The following is a 25,626-nucleotide window of genomic DNA, read 5'->3' as shown; positions in this document are numbered from 1 at the left end:
TAACCCGGAGTTTGGAATAGTAGAACTTTTGAACTAGGAGCGGTACACAAATAATGGTTATACCAAAATGAAACCTTGTTCATGCATATATTTTTAAACTAGAGAGCAATGATTGAAATACACTAGAAACCACACAATGTTGCCAGATGTAGCCGAAGGTGTAAATCAATTTTTTTACAAGTCACATAAATTGACTCATAACTCATACGTATAGATGTTCTGTCGTTAATTTTCAGTTTGTATAGTTGTAGTAGCTTGGAAACTATGGAATGGAAAAAAGAATTTTTCATTTCCGCCGATAACTAATCGGATCCTCTGTAAGGGGTTACTAGGGAAAACGTGGTTTTCATAAATTAACGCTCTGAATTGGCAATGTTTCACTGCATCCAAAGGTGTGTTAAGGATCTGTCTACATTGTGGAATTCCTGAAAACAATGAAAAAGAAACTTTGAAATTATCATGATAAAACTTTTACTTACATGCACCCGGCAACATTGCTATTCATCACGAACTGAATTGTCAGTTCTACGGCAGATTCTGGAAGTGCCCCCGTTTTGATTCAATGAACAGCAGTGTTGCCGGATGTATGTAAGTACAAGTTTTATCATGATAATTTCAAAATTTCTTTTTCATTGTTTTCAGAAATTGCATAATGTAGACAGATCCTTAATACACCTTTTGATGCACTGAAACATCAACAAGATTGCCAATTCAAAGTGTTAATTTATGAAAACTATGATTTCGCTACTTCCACCTTACAGAGGCCTCATCCAATTAGTTATCGGTGGAAATGAAAAATTCTTTTTTTCTGATCCATAGTTTCCAAGCTACTCCAACTAAACAAACTGAAAATTAATGACAGAATATCCATACGTATGAGTTATGAATCAATTTGTAGGTTTTGCAAAAAACTTGATTTACGCCTTCGGTTACATTTGAGCAACACTGTGTACTTCCTAGTGTACTTCAATCGTTGCTTCCTAGTTTAAAAATATATACATGAACAAGTCTTTATTTTGGTATAACCATTATTTGTGTACCGCTTCCGGTTCAGAAGTTCTACTATCCCCAAACTCCGGGCTGCATTGTATATTGGACAGCCTGTATAATAAGTCTTTTGATTCTTATGCATAGAATAGTTTGAAGGTCTAAAATTGAGACAGAACTTTATTCTTTTCTGAATCTGTATGGGAAAGGAACAGTTTCAATTTACAAAATTATCTTTAGGTTAATTCGGGACCTGTTGGTTTCGCAAATACAATGTACCATCATTAAATTTGGCAGATCACTTAATACATCCTGCTTTTGTTTCAACACTTAATGTACAATATAAATTGAGTTACTGGCCTGGTACCAACAATACATACATAGTCTTAATCATTCATGAACATAAGATTTTCCCTTCTCGTCTCTGTGCCGTTTTATTTTCCCTCTCACGTTTCCTTACTTCTCTCGTAATCTGGTCTCAAAATGTACTATTGAGATTCTAAATTTACACTGTTTTTCAGTTCATGTGTGGGACCAGTAGATGGCATAACAATCTAAAGTTTCACGCATTTTTACTCACGCTTTTTAAAAAGGACATATTTATTGAGACTAGAGGAGGAAAATGAATACAAAACCAATATTGCCCTTAGAAAAGAAATGTACCATTAAGTTTGGTTTGGAAACCAAACGTTTCAAAATAAGGATTTCGTAGCAGTTTTCTTTGTTGGTGCAAAAAAATGTCCCGGTATTTTTCCTGGACCATTTGTGAAGATGTTTAAACAGGTGCATGTACCAGGATTTCATGACTTCAGGGCTTACGTACTCATATAGACAACACACACATGCATATATACAGGGTGTTTCAAAACAACACTGACAATATTTGGTAGGTGATTCCTGACAAGACGTAAAGTATAGACCAACCTGGGTGCACAAATGCTTCCTTTCGGAGTTATAGGTTGCCGAAAACATGAAAAAAATGAACTTTAAAGGTCCATAGCTCCAATACTATGGAACCTACCATAGTCGGGTCAAGATTTTATTCAGGAACTACAGGGTGTCCAATATACAACGCAAGCTGGAGTTTAGGATAGAACTTTTGAACCGGAAGCGGTGCACAAATAATTGGTTATACCAAAATGAAGCTTTGTTCGTGCAAATAATTTTAAACTATAAAGCAACGATTGAAGTATATTAGGAACCACACAGTGTTGCCAGATGTAACCGAAAATGTAAATTAATTTTTTTTACAGATCACGTAAATTGACTCATACGTATGGATGTTCTGTCGTTAATTTTCAATTTGTATTGTTGGAGTAGCTTCGAAACTATGATGCAGAAAAAAGAATTTTTTATTTCCACCGATAACAAATCGGATGTGGCCTCTGTAAGGAATAACTAGGAAAATCGTAGTTTTCATAATTAACGCTCTGAATTGGCAACACTGCTGATGTGCAGTGCACCAAAATGTGTGTTAAAGATCTGTCTACTTTATACAATTCCTGAAAACAATGAAAAAGAAACTTTGAAATTATCAGTTCTACAGCAGATGCTGGAAGTGTCCCATGTTTTGATTCAAACACAGGTTTACACGTTTCACCATGTTGGTAGCAACTTTAGGAAGAGTAGAAGTGTTAATGTTCTCAGTGCCACTGCAAATTAAGCAGCCCCATAGAAATAAATAGTAGTGTTACCGGGTGCATGTAAATAAAAGTTTTATCATGATAATTTCAAAGTTTCTTTTTCATTGTTTTCAAGAATTCCATAATGTAGACAGATCCTTAATGCACCTTTTGATGCAGTGAAACATCAACACTGTCTCCAATTCAGAATGTTAATTTATGAAAACTACAATTTTGCAACTTTCTCCTTACAGAGGCCTCATCCGATTAGTTATCGGTGGAAATGAAAAATTATGTTTTTCTGATCCATAGTTTCCAAGCTACTCCAACTAAGCAAACTGAAAATTAACGACAGAACATCCATGCGTATGAGTTATGAGTCAATTTACGTGATTAGTAAATAAAATTGATTTACACCTTCGGTTACACCTGGCAACACTAAGTGGTTCCTAATGTACTTCAATCGTTGCTTCCTAGTTTAAAAATATATGCATGAACAAGGCTTCATTTTGGTATAACCAATTATTTGTGTACCGCTTCCGGTTCAAAAATTCTGCTATCCCAAACTTAGGGTTGCACTGTATATTGGACACCCTGTAGTGTGTACACTATCCAAATATCCTGTTTCAGAATCCTGCAGTACTTCCGTAACAATTTTTGTAGGGGTAGTTGGTGAGTACTTCAAATTATATGACCGTAGCCAAACTCCCTCTATAAAAATTGCTGCGTGAGTACCTTAGGGTTCTGAAACATGTATTTTTGGATAGCGCACATATTAGTTCCTAAGTGAAGTCTTGACCCGACTACAGTAGGTTCCGTAGTTTGGAGCTATGGACCTTTAAATTTCATTTTTTCATATTTTCGACAGGTATAACTCCGAAAGGAAGCATTTGTGCACCCAAGTTGGTCTATACTTTTCGTCTTATCTTGGTGTAAGGAATCACCTCTCAGACGTTGTCGATGTTGTTTGAAACACCCTGTATATATAAGATAGATAGGTATGGTGTTTCCGTGAACTGCGGACAAACAGAGTGACGATAGGCGATTACTAAAAAAAAGCAGTTTGAGAATAGGAATAAGTGTCCTCAAGTACGTCGTTTCCGAGGTATGGCGCGCAAAAAAATTGGTTCGAATGATAGAAAAATATCACCTGGAGAACGAATTGTCGGATCAAGGTACAGCCAAAGATAATATTTCGTTGTTAAGAACTGTAAATTCCATTAATGTAATAATGAGTGAGTACATGGACGGTGCTAGAGAAGCCCCAAAGTATGGTATTCCGCCTGTCTTATACAAAGCTACAACGAGAAAACAAACTGTAATCACTGTAATTTCGTCAAGGAGAGAAATGACGAAAATATAGGACAGAGAAAGAATACTTCAATTGAAGACTCCATGATCTTGAACACAACATTTAGGGATGATGGATAATGACAAAAGAAGCATTTTGAGATACGAAACCATTGTTCTAATATGGTAGGTTCCACACTATAACCTGCCGAAAATTTGTCGTAATAACCCAGAAATGACCATAAATGGAGAAGGAATTGTCAGGTTAAAGTCTAGCCAAAAGAAATATTTCGTTGTTGGACCTGTATATTCCATTAATGTAAAAATGGGTGAGGAACATGGGCACTGTAAGGATAGCTCTTAAAAAGTAGGATATTTTGCGTGTCTTATATATATATATGAAGTATGAGGAGAAAGTATACACTGATATCATTGTAATCGTTTCAAGAAAAAAAGTGTGTGCAATGAAGTACGGAGAAGACGCTGAGCGAAATGGGAAGGCAGCTGGAGTTAATATCAGTCTTGGGAATTAACGTAACGTAAGTAACTCGTTATGTTTTAAGTAACGTTTCCTAATAACACGTTACATTTTTCCAAAGTAACTGTAACGGTAACGCGTCACAAATTTTTAAATAACGTACCAAGTTTGCGTTTCATTTCGGATGAGTAACTACAATATGTTAGAAATAATGTAAGTAAAAGGCTAGTAGTCACCGCAAGAAACAAACCATATCACTAGGAAGTATTTTCAAAGAACATCGTCTTCATCTTCAGCCTGAGTACACTTCGAAAAGGATTTAAACCATAGAAAAGAAATTATGGCTAGGTAAAAATGCTTAAAAAGAATTTTAAAAATATGCAAAGCATAAATCTTCTTGTCACTAGAAATAGACATGTTTGGTCATTTTGTCAATTTAACCAAATACATATAGGCCAAACAAAAAGGAATATTTGTACCAGAATCGCTGAGCACATTCGTACATCCAAATCTCGTAGCTTACAACAGTTATCTGGATTGGCATCACATCTCAAAGAAAATAATCACAACATAGCTAATTCATGTTTGATCGAGAAAGCAAAAACAGCAACTGAACGGAAAATTAAAGAAGCTTATTACATTCGTAAGGAGAAACCGACACTCAATTTAGATAAAGGTGACATAAATGCCATTTGGAGCAGTGTTTTTACTACTCACTTCCGCCGTCTGAAAGGTAATGAAGAAAAAAGAAAAACAGTAAACAAGAGTGAACAGTGACAAGTGAATTACTATTAACATATGTCTATTTCTAGTGACAAGAAAATTTTTGCTTCGCATATTTTTAAAATTCTTTTAAAGCATTTTTAACTATCCATAATTTTTTCCCTATGGTTTAAACCCTTTTCGAAGTGTACGTAGGCTGAAGATGATGATGTTCTTCGGAAATACTTCCTACTGATGTGGTTTGTTTCTTGCGGTTACTATTAGCCTTTCACTTACGTTATTTCTAATTATTATCACTGCTCGCAATACAGTGATAACTACAGTATATGCATATATTTTTCGGAAACAAGTGTTTCTTTCCTGTAAGTGAATTTCTCAGAATGGAACAATGGAGCATAAACTACGTATGTCAGTGACCGACAGTCAGTCACCGATATACAGAGAAACAGATGAGATCTTAGCGCCATTTACTGTTTTTGGAAGATGGGTACAGCATCAAGGAAATCACATGTACTGATTGGAAGCACCTGGAACATTTGTCACAGATTTTGACAGTTTCAAATCAATACATTCAGTGTGCATAAAGATGGAGAACGAAAATATTTTACCGCTCGAACATTCGAAAGAATACTTTTTTCTTGAAACCTGAAAATGATGGTGGACAGAATTTAAAAGTAAACTGTCTGAAGTACCCCGGCGGGAAATATACAGTATTTATCAACAGCTAGAGTGCCATACTTAATGATATACATTAATAGGTTAATATGAATAAACTGTGTTTTGATGAACAGGCCTACATTATTACTAAAAAATAGTTTATTGATTGTATGTAATATTGGAGTTCTTTCAGATCAGTTTGCGTATCCTAGAGTCCCGTTGATTATAGAATTTGGAACATAGCTGTAAAAAACATGTATCGATTTTAGTTTCTGGCAAGTTTTGATTCACGTCCAGTTCATGTGTTCTCATTTTATTAGTTGTAGTGTAATACTTCTCTACATTCTGTATTTTTAATTTTATATAACAACATTGCTATTATTATATAATTAGTTTAGCGGAATAGTAATAAGCAGCCATTTTTTCTAACACAGTATGCCATTTTGTCAGTGTTACATTATATGAAAATATTCATATAGCTGTCAAGTAAGAATTTGTTCTTGGATCTACATAAAGCGATTCAGAACGTGCAATATTGCGTTTATAAAGTTAGCGAAGTACATCAAATTTCCAATAAAGTAACTGTCCGCTTGAAAGGATATAGCAGCGCTAATGTTATCAACCTACAGTTCTAAACATTTACGATGATTGAGGAAAATCAAAATGTACAATAATAATAATAATAATAATGGTAGTAGTAGTTGGTGTTGTAGTACGGAAGATTGAATTGAAATATTTGTTTTATTTTTGGTGTGATATAGCCCCGCTGCTGAACGGGACGTTAAACTCTAAATCAACTCAACATATTCAAAGTTTCGGACCTTAAAGTAACGCGTTTCTTTCGAAGTAGGGTAACAGTTACTTTTGGGGGGAAAGCAGGGAAAGTAAAATAACTTGTCGAATTAGTTTAAAACATTTGATTTCTATACATCTACTCCTTCCAAACATTGTTCCTTACCTAAGGCCTGATAATGCTAATAGCTATTTAATATAACTTCTCGGGGGGCACGATGGCTCAGTGGTAGGGAGCTTACCTTTAGTATCTGGGCTCGCTGGTTTGATCCCTGACGAAGTAAGTTTATAGTGGACAACATCATGTCCGTAGGTTTTCTCGGGTTACTCGTGTTTCCTCCCACTTTCTCATTCTATTATCATTCACTTGCCCTAACCATCGTCTCTTAACCTAAAGAACATAACGTGGGACGTTAAACTGAAATATTCCATTTCATGTTTAAATCGTTCTGTAAGAATTTGGAGAAGCAAAAGTGAGTACTTTTGAGTTTATTGATAAGATTGCTCTTCGAGCTCTTCACATTCAGTTGTGAAGTTTTATTTAAAATAAAAACTTGCGTAGTATTGTTCAGATAATAGCATTATAAACATTGGGTTCTTTTCTGTTTGTTTTGTTTTACGCAAATATAATTGAATGGATCACAAAGCGTAATGTTTGTACTTGATTCTTACTGAAATATAAATTTTGTTAAAATCGGACCAAAACAACGAAAGCATGTAAAATGGTACTTACTGCTTAAAGTTTTATCGGAGGTGAGTTCCCTGCCAGGAATCGAACGTGGGACAATACGCGTAAACTACTTAACCACAACGGGACACCAGTGAAAATCAGACTAACTAAATTAAGATACAATGTATATTAGTCAAAATATTGGTCTTACTAAATATCAAGATAGTGATGCACAAGATCACAAACTGTATTTCTTTTATAATTTGTTTGGAACTAAGACTAGAATTTGTTTGGTCTCTTACTAATTTATCATCTTACTCCGCCCTCGTGGGCGGCGGGAGCTCATGTGGTTCGGATTCCATGTTAATCAGTAGGTCCACGTCTCATATAGCCTCGCTGCTGAACGGGACGTTAAACTCAAAATCACATCACATCCGCCCTCGTGGACGACATTGAACGCAGTCTGCACGATCATTTGTTTTAATGGTTTGGATCCAAGCCCCTACAACAAGGATTGTCTTCCATCTTACTTGGAATGCATGTTCTTTTATTTTCACGAGCAAGTCAGAACTGAAGAAACTTACGTCAAATATATATATATATATATACAAGAAATGTTCCTGTATCTTTCAGTGCCAGTTGGTAAGACTTCAGGTGCGGGTATGCCACTGTAATATTATATGGAGAACAGTTTCACACTGATCTGGTATGTTGTTATATGCCTCAAAGCTGAATTCTCAAGAGGAGCGAATGGTATTTCGATCGTGAGCTGTTTTGATTTTGATCCAAATTCAAAATAAAAAATCTTCTTCTATTTTATAATTATGTGTTAGCTTTCACTGGACGATCGGAATGGTCTGCAAGCTCTTGCGAGTGATAACTCTTCGTTTGCACACACGTTTTGCTGTTTTCGTAAATCGAACTTAATATGTTAGCAATACCGCTAGAGTTGCCTGTACTTGAAATCTGATCCTCGTAAATGAATCAAAAATTGTTTGCTTGGCTTGGAATTCCGACTCATGTTTTTATGTCTTTACATCTTACGACGTAGATATTTTCCTTCACTTTGCAGATATTTTCCTTCACCGAGTTTACAATTGCAATGATAGTGTTTACTCTCCGTTTATTTTCAGGAAACGTGTTAGCTGCTTTAAAATGACACAATATAATCCACAAACTGAAATATATATATATATATATATATATATATATATTTAAAATTTAAAAATCAGTTTATAAGAAGAGAAAAAACAAACTTGACATTGTCTTTATTAGTAGTTTAGTTTGTAATATATTAATAATTGTATATTTTTCTTTTTCCTTTTCGAGCATCACGTAGATCCAGCGATTGGCGTATATATCATAGACAGGTACACCTATTATGCTTTGGATTTTCTCGAAAGAGTGACTCCAGATAGCGAGAGGACAATGGGAGAATTTGTAAGTAATTTAATCACACTTCTCTACAGGAAGAAAAATAATATATATGTGATGAGTAGAGCAGCTCATATTATGCTTGATATTAAATTTGTTTACATCAAATAATGGAACGCAAATTTATTCTGAATGCCGTATTTTCTATCTATTAACAATATTCTCGTATGTACTGTAATTTCTTTCATACTAGTAAACTGAAATTAAATTATGTTTACCAATATTATTATTATTATGATAATTAAGTAAATTTGTAAGATAGTATAAAGTTATAGGTACATACTGCAATAAAAACAATACAATGCTTCTGAATGACAATCTAGTGACCTATGTCATTCGGACTGTCTCAGTCTCTTTTATCTGCATTACCGTGAAGAGTTGACTAATTGCAAGGTTTATGTGAGCCTCAAGACTTTCTTATCGAACACAACTTTTTGAAATTCAAAATCTAGTTGAGCATAGAAAACCTTCACTTGAAAGATTGAGACAAGACATAGATAATGAATTTCTCAAACTTTACATACTGAAATGTGATTTTAATTGATGTCCTGCCCCTCGCAGAGCTGCAAAAATTAAAATTAAAATAAATTTAAGTTTGATTACGATAATTAGACTAACAATCAAACACTCAGTTAATTTTCTAAGAATTATGCTGCACTTCGTATAATATGCCTTTGTGCTCTATTTTTTAAATTATGCTTTTAATAATGGTTTTATTTGGACCCTTAGACAACCAAAATCATGTTGAGGGTATCAACAATCTAAGATATTATTATGCTTGTTGTGCCTTGGTTGCTCTAGTAATGAGGATTATTTATATATGTTAAATAAGGCCATTAAAGTCTAAATTTCGTACGCTATACTAAAGACAACGAATTAATTACTTATATTCATTTTTGTTACTTTATACCAGTTCATCTACTAAGTTGTGACACCGGCATCAGTGTTACGTAACCGGTGGAGGGATCTGGCGGATAAACGCAAATTAGTTAGTTTAACAACTGACGAACATGCTGTAAAGAGTTCGTTGTTTTACTGCATCAAATGCGAGTTATAGTGCTTCAAGTAAGATATTGTGTGATGGTTATGAATACGAAAATAGAACAGAGGATAACAATCAAATGTTGCTTTAAACTTTGTAAACACGCCCCAGAAATGGTGGAATGATCAATAGTGCATACGGGGATGAAGCTGTTTCTCGAGCCATGTTTTCAAGTAGCATACTTGGTTCTGTGACGGTCGCAAGGATGACACGGATGACCATATGGGGAGAGACCGACAAATTTTCGAACTGTGGAACAAATCGAATTGATGAAACAGAAGTTGCTTGAAAATCGTTACCAGTCTCTTAACTAAAGACCTAAACATTGTACAAGATACTATTAGAAAAGTCGTGGAACAAGATCTTCTGAAAAGAAAAGCTCGTGCATGATTTGTGCCAAACATACTGACTGGTGAGTAAAAGGAGTGGCGAGTTTCTCTGAGTCGTGAATTGGTAGGAATGGCACACAGTGTCTCACATCATAATGATGACGAGTCACTGTTTCACGCAAGGAGCCTTCCACAAAGCGCCAATCAATAGGTTGGATCACAGTCAAGAAAACACGCTTCAGAAGTCACGTGAAGACGATGTTGGTTGTGGTCTTCGACTAAAGAGGTGTGTTCACAAAGATTTATATCTGAGGTTCACACATAATCACAGCAGCCGTTTACAAGGGGGTACCAAAAAGTTTGTGCAATCATGTAGAAGGTGACGAATTACGAACACCTCGGGCATGCATTTTATAGTTAGGTCCCTGTATATTAACCATGCAAATTCTGGACTCGTTAGATTTATTTATTTATTTATTTATTTTTTAAAGGTAAATCACTGGAGTTGCGATGATTAACAAGCTTGAGACACGGAGCGTCATTAAATTTCTCTATCTTTAGGGGAATCAGCAAAACAGATCCACGAAGAGATGAAAGAAGTCTGTGGGGATGAAAGCCCATCCTATGAAATGGTATCCAAATGAAAAGGACAATTCCAAACTGAACACATGACCACCGCGGACGCCTCTAGATCTAGAAGACAATCTTCCTCTGATGATGCCGCTTTGACGGGGAAAGTTAAGAAGGTCATAATAGAAGACAGGAGAATAACCATTGAAAATGTTACGTGTGCAATAGGTATGAGTTATAGATCTGCCTGGAATATCATTCACAACCAGCTGCATCTTCAGAAAGTGTCAGCACAATGGATGCACGACTGCTCACACCTTTCCAGAAGAGAAGTCGTGAGGACGCTGCAAGAGAAATATTGCATCGCTGTAAGCTGGATAAGGAGAACATTTTTGGCAGACGAGTGAGAATGGATGAAAGTTGGGTTTATCTTTATGACCTAGAAACAAAGGAAATAAACGAACAATGGAAACATCCCTCCTCTCCACCCCTAAAAAGGCACGAGTACAGAAATCTGCCTTCAAGGTGATGCTTTCCGTCTTTTGAGACTGAAGGAGTCATTATAACAGATTACCTACGTAGTTGCAAACTATTACTAGTACCTATTTCTGTTTCTTGTTTAAGTTACGAAAGGAACTGAAGAAGAAACGTCGTGGTTTGCAAGTCCAGAAATAGTCTACTTTCTTGTGGGCTACCCATGTCCCGCTGCAGGCTTGAGTAGGCATTGTGCAATATTGCCTTTTACCAGACCCTCATCCGACAATTCGTTTTTTAGTTATTTCTATTTTTGTATCATTCCGACGACGGGGTATAACTCGGAACTGACGCATTTTTGGACAGTGGCTTCTCATTTGAAACTGATTCTTATATCATTGTTCATCATTCCTGAAAGTATTACTCAATGTCATGAATCTTCATATGTCCTTTCTTTTTCAGTCACACATTTTTATCATTTTTACCCGTGATAGTGTACACGTCTCTACTTGAAACAATTACAGTGATTACAATGTATGTTTCCTCGTTTTGCTTTTGTAGAAGACACGCGAAATGTTCTACTTTCATTTGTTGGACAATTTATTGAAAATTCGACTTAAAAGGGTGTGAAATGGATCTTGCGATTATTATAAAAAGATGTCCATATATTGGAATTCCTTAAGTTTAGAGACATGAAGTTGGTACTTGCACTTTTCCTGTGGACGGCGCGTTTCTCGATGCCACTTGCTTCCATCAACTCCATCGTCTGTCTTCATCCAGGAGCTGCTCGATGACGGCACGTACCACGTCGGTCCGCACACTGACAAGTCGTCCCGAATGTTGCTCATCACTGGTTGACACACGTCCTTGCTGAAACTTTCCTACCCACCGTGCTACTGTCTGGTATGGTAGGGCATTATTCCCAAGAGGTTTCACTAATTAACTGTGACATTCCATCGCATTTCTCCCTCGGAGAACGGCTATTTGGATGTAAGCGCGCTGCTCAACGCGGGTTACTTCCATCTCGCACACTTACCAACTGACTAATTTCACAGCCCTCGCTGTTCTACTACCAGCTATCACAGAGCCATCTGTTGTTCTGCATACACTATGCCTGCAGAACTTCCACACAACACAGAAGTTTGTGATCCGTTCACATATCTGCAAGCAAAAAAAAATAGTTGCCATGACTTTTGCCCCAACCCTCATTCTTCTTCTTCTTCTTCTTCTTCTTCTTCTTATTATTATTATTATTATTATTATTATTATTATTATTATTATTATTATTATTATTATTATTATTATTATTATTATTATGTACTTTATTATTTCCACTCTTGTTTTGTTTGCTAAGTTACTTACTAAGGTTTTTACAGCAGGATAAGGAAACACGAAAGCAAAGTTCTCGTTCCGAAATAAATCCACAGTAGATGCTCACTGAAATATATGTAATGTATGTTAGTGTCATATTGAAATTAAATGCAAGAATGGCTATTTACTGTTTAATTGAAAATATATATATAAAGAAAAATATCATACTCACTAACCAGAAGTTGAAATTGGAATTGAGCACCACATTTCTGTAAAGATTTATAACAGTATTCCAAGTCTTCTAGATCTAAATTTAAATTTAATTCTTTAACTTAATTAATATTTTACTTTCAGAGACGGGCGTAGCATTTTAAACATACAGCCAGCCGATCGTTCCATTGTGGCCTGATATGGTGTATAAACACATTTGGACAGAAATGACGAGTGTGGTTTATAAGCCTCATTTGCATTTAATTTGTCAAATAAATCATTCAGTATCTAATCATAGGCTTTTAGGGCTCTCTTTCTTACTCAAGAAAGAAGAAAACCTCCTAAAGGGTTAAATATAAAATCCATCTATTTAGTGTGTTTTTTCCATGACAGGTATTGTTTCTATCTCATTTTAGTAAAACCGTGACGTCTCTACATCATGACGATTATTGCATTTAAGTGTTGAGATTAGAAAAAAAATAATACTCCTACCAAATTTAGGAAAAAAGTTGAGAGACCGAATAAGTATTTTCCCTCATAAGACTATAAACAAATAAAAACGACTTAGTTTACCGATTTCACACAACCTAAAGATACATCTAAAAGATATTATGTTTTAAAAGTGCAGGGTTGCCTATCTTCCCCTTTGTAAATATGCAGGGTTGCCCATCTTCCGCTTCAAAATCCAGCGCAAATCACCCTCAAAATTCACAGAAATTTCCCCAGAATTCACGCAACCTCCAACAAAGTTCCCCCGCACATTATGCAATAGGGTAGCCAGAATTCACCGCTGTAAAGTTTACTTTACCGTGACTTACTTGGTTAGAAGTATTGAATACAGTACTTCCAGAGATCATTCCTGGAAAACAAATAAAATGTAATTGACCAAAACATATTTTATAGACTGGGGGCCGGAGGTCATTTTATACGTTGAAATTATGAATTGTGGTTGAAATTATGAATTTTACGGATTCTACTTTTATATTTATTTTTTAAAATTGAACTCCATCTGAAACATTCAAGAGCAAATGATGTACTTTTAATTCTTTACAGCTTGTATACCTATAAAAGTTTATATCTTTTAGTTTATAAACATTTTCAACTCTAACCTTTTTGAGCTGTAATTCATAAATATCACTGGCAACTTGTTTGTTATTAGTAATAATTATATATACTAATATATAATGGTAGAGCGTTCACCTCCGGTGCTTGGGGTCCCTGGTTCGATCCCAGCTCGCGCCGTGTGGACTTTGTGGTGGACAAACACCGTGCTCGTGGGTTTTCTCAGGGTTCTTCCGTTTCCTCCCACTTTCTTCATTCCACCATTTCAACTCATCTCTCATAATCACCGTCTCCTTTAGCCTAGCGGGCATAACCGTGGGACGTAAAACTTAAAGATTTCATTTCATATAATATATAATATGTAATAAATATGTATATGTAATATTATATATATTTAGTAATAATTGCTAAAATAAAACGAAAACTTCTCAAATTTTGTGTGAATGTGGTGACGTCGATGTTCTGACATGAAAGTATACGACTCTTTAAAAGGGAAATCATGTCTTTGTTTATTTATTTATTTATTTATTTATTTATTATTTGTGGACCAATTTCATTGATTGAAACAGACTAAGTTAACAAGATATTGGAATCCGAGCGATTAAAATCTAAGTTTTTGTTGTACAAGAAAAATTGTATTTAAATATGTGTACAATAAACTTCCATCTTACAAGAAAAATATTAAAATAACAATCTAAATTAGCTTATGAAAGTGTGAAAGTGTCAAGACATACAAAATAACAATACATAATGCAAAACCATTTTCTAAAATAATTCTAGGAAAACACATGTGAAAGTGGTCTACATACTTAATCGTTTTTCGTTTGCCTGAATATCTTACTTAGAAGCAGTTTTTTTTTTTATTATTATTATTATTATTATTATTATTATTATTATTTGAAGACCTGTTGTTGCTAACTTGTTTATGATTTCCTCATTCCAGATCTGGCTTATTATACTCTTTTCAGTTGACAATAACAGCAGACTTGACAGCTAAGAGTCACTCATACTGCTACGCAGACGGCTTTTAATGATTTTGTATTCTACTCATTGTTCTTTCTGCGGAACAGCTGGTAGCTGGCAGAAATACCAGTATTCGGTACAACACTGTTAGGTTAGGTAGGACCGAAAGGTTTAACACACATCTGTACAGGTTGATGAAACCTCTAGTTACCCACTGTACCATCATCCTTAATTTTTCACTTTTTACATTTCCTTCCTCTATTCCCTCATCTTCATTGCTGCCTATATTTGCTCCTCGTGTTTTCACCTCATCCTCTCCATCTATCGTTTCAACTTCAGGTTCAGGGGAAGGTAGCAAGTCAAAAATGTCAATGTTTGTATGGATGATTTTGTAAATATTATCGAAAGTCTAATTTTGAAGCAACAAGTTCACTATCGGGATTGTAGTATTCACAAAGGTCATTTATCTTACTGGGATTAAAGTTTTTCCCAGATTCCATCTCTTTTGCCTTATTTATGATACCTCCGTGAGTAAAAAAGGACATTTGCTTAAACAGTGCAAGTGAGCTGTCCAAGAAACGATCCCTCAGTTGTGACAATAATGAATCTACAACCATGAAATAAACTTCAACCTTCATTTTCTTCACAGGACCATCAATTTTTTCATCTAACGTAAGTTCGTCCATGAAGTGCTTTCATTTCCTATTTCGCTGAGTTGTGGTGTGTGAGATGTTCTGTTCATCTAAAAATTCTGTGATAAAGATTTGATCAGAGTTGACTTTATCCCACTCCTTTCCACTTCGCAGTGATTCCAGCTTTCTTCTCATTCCCGTGATAATTGATAATATAATACCATAATCAATTGATGTGGACTGCAAGCAAATGGTGATTGAGAAAAGAACATCACACATAGCTGAAGCAATGTGCATAGTACATATATTTTCGCAGTCTCCATACTCTTGATTAGCTCGATTGCCAAGGCTTTAGTGTCTGTCAAATTTATTGTCTTTGCAAATTTGTTCGAGGGTCTCTTTTATAGTGCTGTAGCATGCTAGCACAGTTTTCAGTGCATCACTCCGACTCGACCACCCCATATTGTGCACACGTTTCTTTTTTCTTTTTCTTTTTTTTTTTCAAACCTCGTTTTAAATTGTTGAACATATGATGACTGGTCATAAAATTATACATTTCTTCTAGAAGGGAAAACAGACAAACATCGGGAGATTTTTCTACTACGAAGGCAAATCGTTGTAAACAACATCACACAAAATGCTCTAGGACACTGCCAGCACTACAGATTTTAACCCCTAATATTTACCTCTCATGTTCCCCGGCCGTCCATGCTTTGTCTTGGATTGATTCCTGCTGATTTCAAAGTGTTAATTAGCTCTTTGGCTAGGTGTTCTCCTGACGTGTCACCACTTGTAAACACTTTAATTAGCCGTTCTCCCGATCTTACAGAATTTTTCGGCGTTCCTTGTTCATCTAAATGTCCAATGTATCTGATTAAAATCTCTGTGCACTCTTTTTTGCTAACGTCTTGGGTTGAGTCCACGATAACTGAATAGGTGTTAGTGAAATTTATACAGGGTGTCTACCAGTCAGGGAAAGTCGGGGAATTTGTAGGGTCAGGGAATTTAATTATGTATCAGGGAAAAATCTTTCTCAGGACCTCCATGATGGGAACTAGCCTAAGGCTAGCTGGGGCTTCGCCCCAAGACCCTCGCGCTAGCTCGGGCTGCGGTTTCGCACCTCATAAACCTACAAGCATGCCAAATTTCGTCATTATGGCCCTACCGGAAGTACCAACATTTTGGGGTGCAGAATATGTGCCACTTAAATAACATGGGAAAGATTTTTTAGTTTCCCATAAAACCCACCTAAAATTACTTTATTTATTTATTTATTTATTTATTTATTTATTTTGTTACTTAGATAACGCAAAGGACATGAGGGGTTCAGAGAAATGAAATCTTTGAGTTTTACGTCCCACAGTTATGCCAGGTAGTCTAAAGGAGACTGCAATGATGAGAAATGAATGAAATGCTGGAATGAAGAAAGTGGGAGGAAACGGGAGAATCCCGAGGAAACCCACGCGCACGTTGTTTGTTCACCACAAAGTTAACTTGACGCGAGCTGCGATCAAACCAGGAATCCCATGTACCAGAGATGAACCCTCTACCACTGAGCCACTCTCTAGTACGGACACTGACAGTTTTTCCTGTCTTTTATAGATATTATTTAGCTGCGTATTACGGACATTTTCTCTAAAAACAAGTTGAAAAGTACAATAAAAGTACCTTTTTAGTAATTCAAATATGTGTCACCAAAGAAGCATTATGATAACAGTTTGCCTCCTCAACTGGCTGCTCGTCTGGGTTGCTGAGCAGCCAATTGAGGAGGCAAAATGTTATCATAATGCTTCTTTGGTGACACATATTTGAATTACTAAAAAGGTACTTTTATTGTACTTTTCAACTTGTTTCTAGAGAAAATGTCCTAATACGCAGGTAAATAATACCTATAAAAGACAGGAAAGACTGTCCATGTCCGTACTAGAGAGTGTCCACTTTAGAGAAGTTTGCCAATATGTTTCTTCCTATTACAGTGTTTAAGGATTATAAAATATGTCCGTTATGGGAGATGTCCGCTTTATAGAGGTGTGCGTTAGTAGAGGTTTCACTATATATACTTCTTGGCACTCAGTAATGTCTACTTCATCACCTTGCAAGCTTGGTCAAGATCAGTTCAGTATGGGCAGAGGAGTTCTGCATCAAAGAAGTGCCTTTGCCGCATATAATAGCATACCATACACAATATCATACGCAATGCAATGATTGAAAAATTAACATATTTTTAGACATAGATCATTATAATTCAGTAGCAGGCAATAGTAAATACGTAAAAATAGAAAGGGAGCGAAAATATTAATTATTTATTGACCTGTGCAAACTGCAAACTGAATTTTAACAAAAATCATTTATTTATCCATACTCTGTGGTGACGAAGTATACACTACTGAGTGTCAAGGTGATAAAGTAGACATCACTGAGTGCCAAGAAGTATATAGCATCCTGATATAATGTACCATCGAGGAATATTCACCGAAAGACACGTTTTCGAAGCAGCCATATCTGTGTCTTTCCTTTTAAAAAAATATAAAGTTGGTGATAGACACAATTATCTCGCTAAGCACAATCCTGTCAATACTCACTTCTACTGAAATAATATAGCCTACATATAAAAATCAATTTCTCCGTCTGATCGGAACTGAACACGAAACTGGCCATGACGCCGGGACGACCCCTCAAAACTGGGACTCCTGGCAAGTGTATCCCTGAGCCACCTTCAGCAATAAAAGATCCACGCAGTAACGGAAGACGCATGACAAACTTCGCCAAGTCACACGACATGGGAACAAGGCTTTATACCACTATAATATTCTATGACTTTACTTACCTTTCGGGTGTTGTGATGTCCTTTACTTGAGTATCAATATGAGGTACTTCTTGCGTCTTCATCTTAAGACTTGGTTTACACGGTCCTGGTTCTTCTCTAAATTCAATAACCTTGTATTTTATGGGAATATTGTTTTTTATCTTGTGAGAATGCTTTTTCTTACAGTAATCTGTCCATTTATCTTTCCTATTCACGGTATTACACATGGTTTCCAAACATTTAAATTTAAAATGTTTCTTCAAAGGTCGAGGCATTATACTCACTCAATGCGCTAATGTTAAATGTATTATAAATATTTTAATCAATCATCAACCACTCACAGAAACTTTTGAGCAGCTCTTTTTCAAATCACATTATGAAACTGAAAACAACATTATACCAAACAATATTGTCACTAATTAAATAAGAAGTCATCAATCATTCTCAGTGTTCTGTGTTCAAGTGTAACTGACTCCCTGAATGGCAATTGGGCAGGTAATATTTAAATTATTACTTCCGCTAGCACAATTTAACCACCTAGCTTTGCTTGACGGTCAATTAACAATGCAAACAACATACACACTCCTACTATAATCGGCATAATGTAGCAAGTCACAGAAGAAAATTACAAATTTAAGTTAAAGAAGAATTATTGCATTTGCCAGTTTGAAATGAGATTTCAGAATTCATAACAACAAGTTAAAAGTTAAAATAATTAAAAGTAGGTAATTTATTCGTATTTTACTGTCATGGGCGTTGTGAGAGGATGCAGATACACACCTCTAAAAAAAGAAAAAAAATGCTATTCCTATTTTTTTTAATATATAAACAAAGTGAAAATAATATATTTTGCTCTTGTACTGCGTAATATGAAAGAGCTCAGCAACCCAGCAATTAACAAAGCATCAATCATGGTAAAAAATGATTGTTTATCAATTGAAAATACATCTATGGAGACGATCAAAAGTTTTTATCGACAGTTAAAAGAATAATTCATTGCGTTGCAGATCATCTGTCACGTTTGCATTGTTGAGAACGCGCAATTTTATTTTTGCATCTCCCTAGCTACTCTCCTGTTTGCTGTGTCATGTGTGTTGTATATCCTTTTCCTTCCCCTCCCCATTGATTTTGCATTGTACAAATCAAATAAGCAGCTTCGAGTCACAAAATGCAGTGATCGATCAGACTTCTTAGAGAGGGAAAATCCCCTCACCAATGTTTTAAATCCCGCCCCCCAAATTTTGAATTCCCCTGGAAACATTGTGATATAGTTAAGTATAGGTAATGAATATGGTCTCCCCCTAAAGCTTTAGATTTCCCTCTCATAGATCTTTAGGTTTCCTCAAAATCAAGGAGTCTGGATAAAAAAATGATGCCGTTCCAAAATTTCATCTATGGAAGTTGATAGTATTTCCTGCTATAGGCAGTGCTTTTGTTAACAAGACAACGAAATTTCTAAATTATATTCAGTAAACTACATTGTTAAAGTGTTATTCTTGAAAATTCCCCCAAAATCCTAAAAGTGTCTTAAAATACAAAAAATCCCCCTTCCCAAAAATTCTAGTGCGCAACTTGCGCTATGAACCCCTCTGTTGGGCACCCCTATAAATGTGGAATAAATATAGAAATAAAACAAGTAAAAATACAGAAAAGCATTTAACCCAATATATGAGTTATTTTACAGACCGCTTATAAACGACTAGAGTATACTAAACCATTTGCATTGTATAATGATTTTTACACTCAGTAATAAAGACAAATATCAATAAGACGAATATATGAACAGATGAAAGAACACATAAAGATACCAGTAGAGAATTCCCAGTCTCAGAACTCACCAAATATTTAAAAAGTAATGACCAACATTACAGAGGAAAGTCAGTTTCCCTAAAATCGGAAAGCAAGACGGAAAGAGCAATAATACATGGATCTATTATCATCCCATTACATCACAAAATCACCCAAATTAAATTTGAACTAGGATGATTTGGACAAGAGTTGAAATACAGTTATAGACTATCAAAATTTGATCTTCAACTTTCGATCTCCTCCAAACTAAATAGTGCATGGAGTTAGTGTCAGAAATCACCAAAATATTTCACTTCCGGCTACCAGTCTGCAATTTTACACAGTTCTTTTATGTATACCAAAGGAAAAGAATCCGCCGGGAGACACTTGATCTGACATCCGGAACTCATGTGATGATGTCATCAAAATGGCGGACAGCTCGATTCAAAAAATAAGCCATATCTCCGTTATTTATAGACCGATTTTCTTCAAACTTGGCTCATTTTAAAGGAAATTAAAGTTGCAATAAAACATGTCACCAAATTATTTCCTCTAAAATTAACCGTTTCGAAGTTATTTAAGAATTTAACAAATTAATGAGTATTTATTGAAGAAAAATACATAATAACTCCGAAACCCTTAGTTTTAGACGAAACACTTAGGTAACGTGTTATATTGTTAATTTCATTACCTTTAAAATGAGATATTAATGAAGAAAATCGATCCATAAATAACTGAGATATCACATATAACGTGTTAATTACATTATTAAAATGGCGGTCACGACTTCTTACAGATAGCGACAAATTCAGCCAAAGTAATTCATTTCCATATACCAGTCCCAAAATTTTACACAGTATTTATATACATAATAAATAATTTTAAAATACCTGGGAGACACTTGATTTAAGACGCTGAACTCCTATGTTGACGTCATCAAAATGGCCGCCGGGATTAAAAACACAGGTTTGCTTAAATACAACTATCTCCGTTACCTATCATTTTTTTGAGTCTTCCAATTGTTAAATTTGAAATAGCATGAAATAAGCTACAAAAATGTTATTCGATTTAGTTTATAGGTAAATGGTTTATGAATTACCGTATATATTGCGATGACAACTTGGAAGTGGATGAAAAGAACATCCGTACATTTTCTTCTAGTAGATGGCAGAAGTTAACGCAAAAACATTTCTTTTGTTTTTGTTAGTGGTGATTTCTGATACTTACCGAATTTTTAGAAAAGAAACAAATATTCTATCATACAATGTACGGGAAGACCACCATGGTGCTAGAATGTTTCTTTTTAGATTAGGTCCGCAGCATTCGACAGGGCAGTTTGATAGACTTTATTTCTACTCTGGAAAAAATTTGTCCATGGATTTTTGCTCTTGATCATACTATGCGCGATGGGTGCCAGTATTTTTGTACAACTTAAAGCAACTGCCAGAGATGCATCCAACAATGTTCCATGAGTTCCAAAACGGAAATATTTCTGGCTGCAAAACTAAAAGAAAATTTTCCAGGATGGCACATGACCAGTTACATGAGCAGAACAACAAACTAATTAAAAATTCTTCAATTAACCTATCCCGTCTAAGTCAAGGGGAGGGGCTATTGCAATGGATGGTTGCAGGACCCTAAGTTGTCCGCATGATTGGAGAGTTCGAAAAGGATCGGAACCTGACATCGTAACATCACTTCCGAGGAGCATCATGAAAATACTCCAAGTTTTCATAAGAAATTCGAAAACCATGTTTCTGCCCTTGTTGAAGTGTTTGAATCACACGGCAACCCATTCGAAGATGATGAGTTAACTACAGTCAACAGCAGTAGAATCATTCTCCGAGAAGAAAATGCGATGAGCGTCATGGCAAATGCTACAGGAAAAAGTCAATTTGATACGTTTGTCGAAGATCGGTTGATCCTTAGAAAAGTTTCCATCCATGAAGTCATCAAAAGAAACAACCTTCCCTTGATGAGCCCGAAGTTTCTTCGCTCATAATGGATGCAGCAACCTTGATCCATATGCTTGTCCCTAAATCTAGCTGGACATTTCAAGAGTACTGCAACCAGATTGTTAAACCATACATTCTAATGAGATTAAGATCTGTGGAAAGAGTTGACCTAGTTTTTGACCGCTACCTAGAAGGAAGCCTAGAAAGTGACGTAAGACAGTCGAGAGGGTTTGGACTCAGAATAAATGTAAAATCTAATGTTGTCATCCCCAAATCTTCAGTAAGTTCCTTGATCAGAGTAAAAACAAAGAAGAACTCTGAATTTTTAGCTGAAAACCTGGTCAAAATGGATCTCCCCGCCGGGAAAAAAGTCATTTGCACCTACAGTAATTGGATCGCAAATGGAGGCAACATTTGAAGCTATATCTTCCGAATTCCATGAAGAAGCCGATGCCCGTCTCCTACTTCATGTATGGCATGCCATGGAATAGTCGGGCTGTTCTTAGGTCATAGTGAAGACTGTTGATAGTGTCGTGGTAGTAATTGCTATATATGCCTTTTCTAGACTCAATACACTGAAAGAATTTTGGATTGAATACGGCAGTGGAAAGCACCTCCAATACCTTCCGATCCACGAGTTGCACAACAAAGTTCCACGAGGAGTTCCAGATCTTTAGCCTTTCTTCCATGCATTTACGGGGGCTGACACTGTGTGAAGTTTTGTAAGTATTGGTAAAACCACTGCATGGAAAACGTGGATGACTTTCCGAGATGTAGACAAAGCTTTTTCGGCATATTCTCAAGTTCTGGACAACATCTCTGAAGATGACGACACGTTTTTACTCATTCAACGCTTTGTAGTTCTTATGTACCATTCATCAAGTTCTGCAGAGACGGTCAATGAGGCCAGGCGGATTCTCTTTACCCAGCAAAACAGACCCATTGAAAATATTCCACCAACCAGCAACGCTCTGTTGCAACAATTGAAGAGAGCCATTGTACAATGTTCTTTGTGGACAACTGTCTTCAACGGAACAGTCAACGCTTGGATAGTTGTGAGTGGGAATGGAAGAAGACCGCAGATGACTACGAGCCCCTCTGGACGACAAGCCCAAACTTCACCATGGAAAAGCTAAAAGAGTTGATAGCATGCAAGTGCAAACAGATTTGCACGCGCTATCGATGTGTAAAAATACACGAACTTCGCACTTTACTTTGTAGTTGTGAGGGTCAATGCAGAAATTAAGTTTAATCTTACAAATTTGTCAATTTGTTTAAAGTTTACATTGTTTTCAATAGTTGTGGTTTCCGCGTTAATAATCCATATGGACTGTACATGTTTTCATTGTGAGAAACTGTTGTAAATATATGTTACTGTTCCTAAAAAAGATTTTTTTTTTATTTTTGCCAATCAGTAAAAAGAGGGCATTGGATCCACTAAAAGATGTAAATAACTATTTTTATTTTCATGCTCACTCTTTTGTGGTATAATTTATAAAGATGAATCACTCTTTAAAAAATTATACAAGCATGCAACATTGCAATGGATGTAATGTGTTTACTTGAGTTAATGCCTCTTATAATAACAGAAATGTAATTGCAAAATATATTAAGCCAACAGGAACCATTTTAAAACATTGTTTTTTTACCTCCTTCCACGTTGTCATCGTCATAAACCATTTAAAATCGAATAAAATTTTTGTAGCTTATTTCATGCTCTTTCAAATGGAACAATTGGAAGACTCAATAAAATGATTGGTAACGGAGTTAAGTGTATTTAAGCAAACCTGTGCTTTTAATCCCGGCGGCCATTTTGATGACGTCAACATAGGAGTTCAGCGTGTTAAATCAAGTGTCTCCCAGGTATTTTAAAATTATTTATTATGTATATAAACACTGTGCAAAATTTGGAACTGGTATATGGAAGTGAAGTATTTTGGCTGAATTTGTCTCTATGTGTTAGAAGTTGTGACCGCAATTTTAATAATGTAATTAACACGTTATATGTGATATCTCAGTTTTTTATGGATCGATTTTCTTCATTAATAGCTCATTTTAAAGGTAATGAAATTAACAATATAACACGTTACCTAAGTGTTTCGTCTAAAACTAAGGGTTTCGGAGTTATTAAGTATTTTTCTTCAATAAATACTCATTAATTTATTAAATTCTTAAATAACTTCGAAACGGTTAATTTTAGAGGAAATATTTTGGTGACATGTTTTATTGCAACTTTAATTTCCTTTAAAATGAGCCAAGTTTGAAGAAAATCGGTCCATAAATAACGGAGATATGGCTTATTTTTTGAATCGAGCTGTCCGCCATTTTGATGACGTCATCACATGAGTTCCGGATGTCAGATCAAGTGTCTCCCGGCGGATTCTTTTCCTTTGGTATACATATAAGAACTGTGTAAAATTGCAGACTGGTAGCCGGAAGTGAAATATTTTTACGCTAACTCCACGCACTATAAAGGAGTGCTTTGGCGTGAACGAAATTTTTTACTCAGTCAATTCTTAAAGTGGAGGAAATACTACTTAGTTTATCTGCTGTATCAGTAAACAATACGTGATGGCTGAGTAGTAGAGCGCTCACGTATTGTGCGTGCAGGTTCCTTGTTCGATCCCATCTCCCACTAAGTGGCCTTTGTGATGGACGAATATCATTTGCATGGGTTTTCTTGAGGTTCTTCCGTTCCTCACACTTTCTTCATTTACCATTAACCATTATTTACCATAAATCTTCATTTACCATTGACCCGCCTCTTCTATCGTTGACTGCACGTCGAATGTTTTTTTTCTCTCTCTCTCTGTCTCTCTCTTTCTCGAGCGGATCGATTAAATTTGCTTCGTGCTAATACTAAACATTATAACATTTCGTTCACCGCTCTCTTGAGTCTTCCAATATTGTTCCAGGGACTGAGTGGATATTTACGTAAAGGAAGTCACACAAACGCCATCTAAAAATGCATATTTTAGCAATGTCCAAGGGGTGCGCAAGAATTCCCTACAGGGCACTTCCCAGACAGAATGTTCATATTTGCTCTGAATTAAAGGTAGGTGTGTCGGCGAGAAATTGGAAATGTTACAGAGATTAACAGCTTCACAATTCTTTTGTTCGGAATAACGCGTGCTTCAATGTACTTTTTCACGCTTATACGTGTAAAAAACGTGAAATATGTCGAGAAACAATACATGGCAGCACGCGTTATTCCTTGCTTTGTTAGTCTGAGAATTCTGGTGGGAGTATGTCTGAAAAATATGCCCTGTAGGAAATCCTTTCAACACCCGTTGCACATTGATGAAATATCCATTTTTGAATGGTGTTTGTGTGACTTACTTTACGTTGACGTAGACCGCCACTCTGCGTCGATTTCTTATGTTCGAAAAGAGGACAATCGTGGGATGTTGAAGTAATATATACCTTACTTCTGACGTTTTTTATGTTGACGTTACTTTTGTGAACAGCATGTGTTGGTCAATGAGCTTTTTGTCATGGGAACAGTGAACTTTATTACTGACTCCCCAATAACCACGGCCGAATCTACCATATCTGCAGTTTATTTCTCAAGAGGCTTTACACAGTTTGGTGACTAAGTATATTCTATTGATACCTCCCTCACAGTCCATTGATGATGAATTTCAAGGAGAACCTCGCACTAACTCCACCTGCTTGCCTGTAAATGATGGGCGATTGGTCCAATCTGCGACTTCTTAACCTCCATTGCCAATGACACAGTTGACTGATTTTAGATCCCATTGTTTTTATACGTTTCATGCATTCCTTCAGGATACCGACATGTAACTGTTTCGTAAATCCTGCCACTTAAAC

At 35.9% G+C, this 25,626-nt stretch overlaps 1 protein-coding gene across 1 annotated transcript in view; it reads left to right on the top strand.

Annotated features, from left to right (window-relative positions):
* Positions 1-25,626, top strand: part of PIG-K (Phosphatidylinositol glycan anchor biosynthesis class K) — a 134,003-nt gene that overhangs the window by 105,452 nt on the left and 2,925 nt on the right. Inside the window, exon 7 of the mRNA XM_081748557.1 lies at positions 8,549-8,659. Coding sequence (XP_081604683.1) covers positions 8,549-8,659 — 111 coding nt within the window. The remainder of the gene's footprint in view (positions 1-8,548; positions 8,660-25,626) is intronic.

Source organism: Thermobia domestica, chromosome 2 (assembly GCF_964235325.1).
Source record: "Thermobia domestica chromosome 2, izTheDome1.hap1.1, whole genome shotgun sequence".
Taxonomy (NCBI): domain Eukaryota; kingdom Metazoa; phylum Arthropoda; class Insecta; order Zygentoma; family Lepismatidae; genus Thermobia; species Thermobia domestica.
The sequence above is the reverse complement of the archived record's forward strand: the minus strand, read 5'-3'. Positions and strand labels throughout refer to the sequence as shown.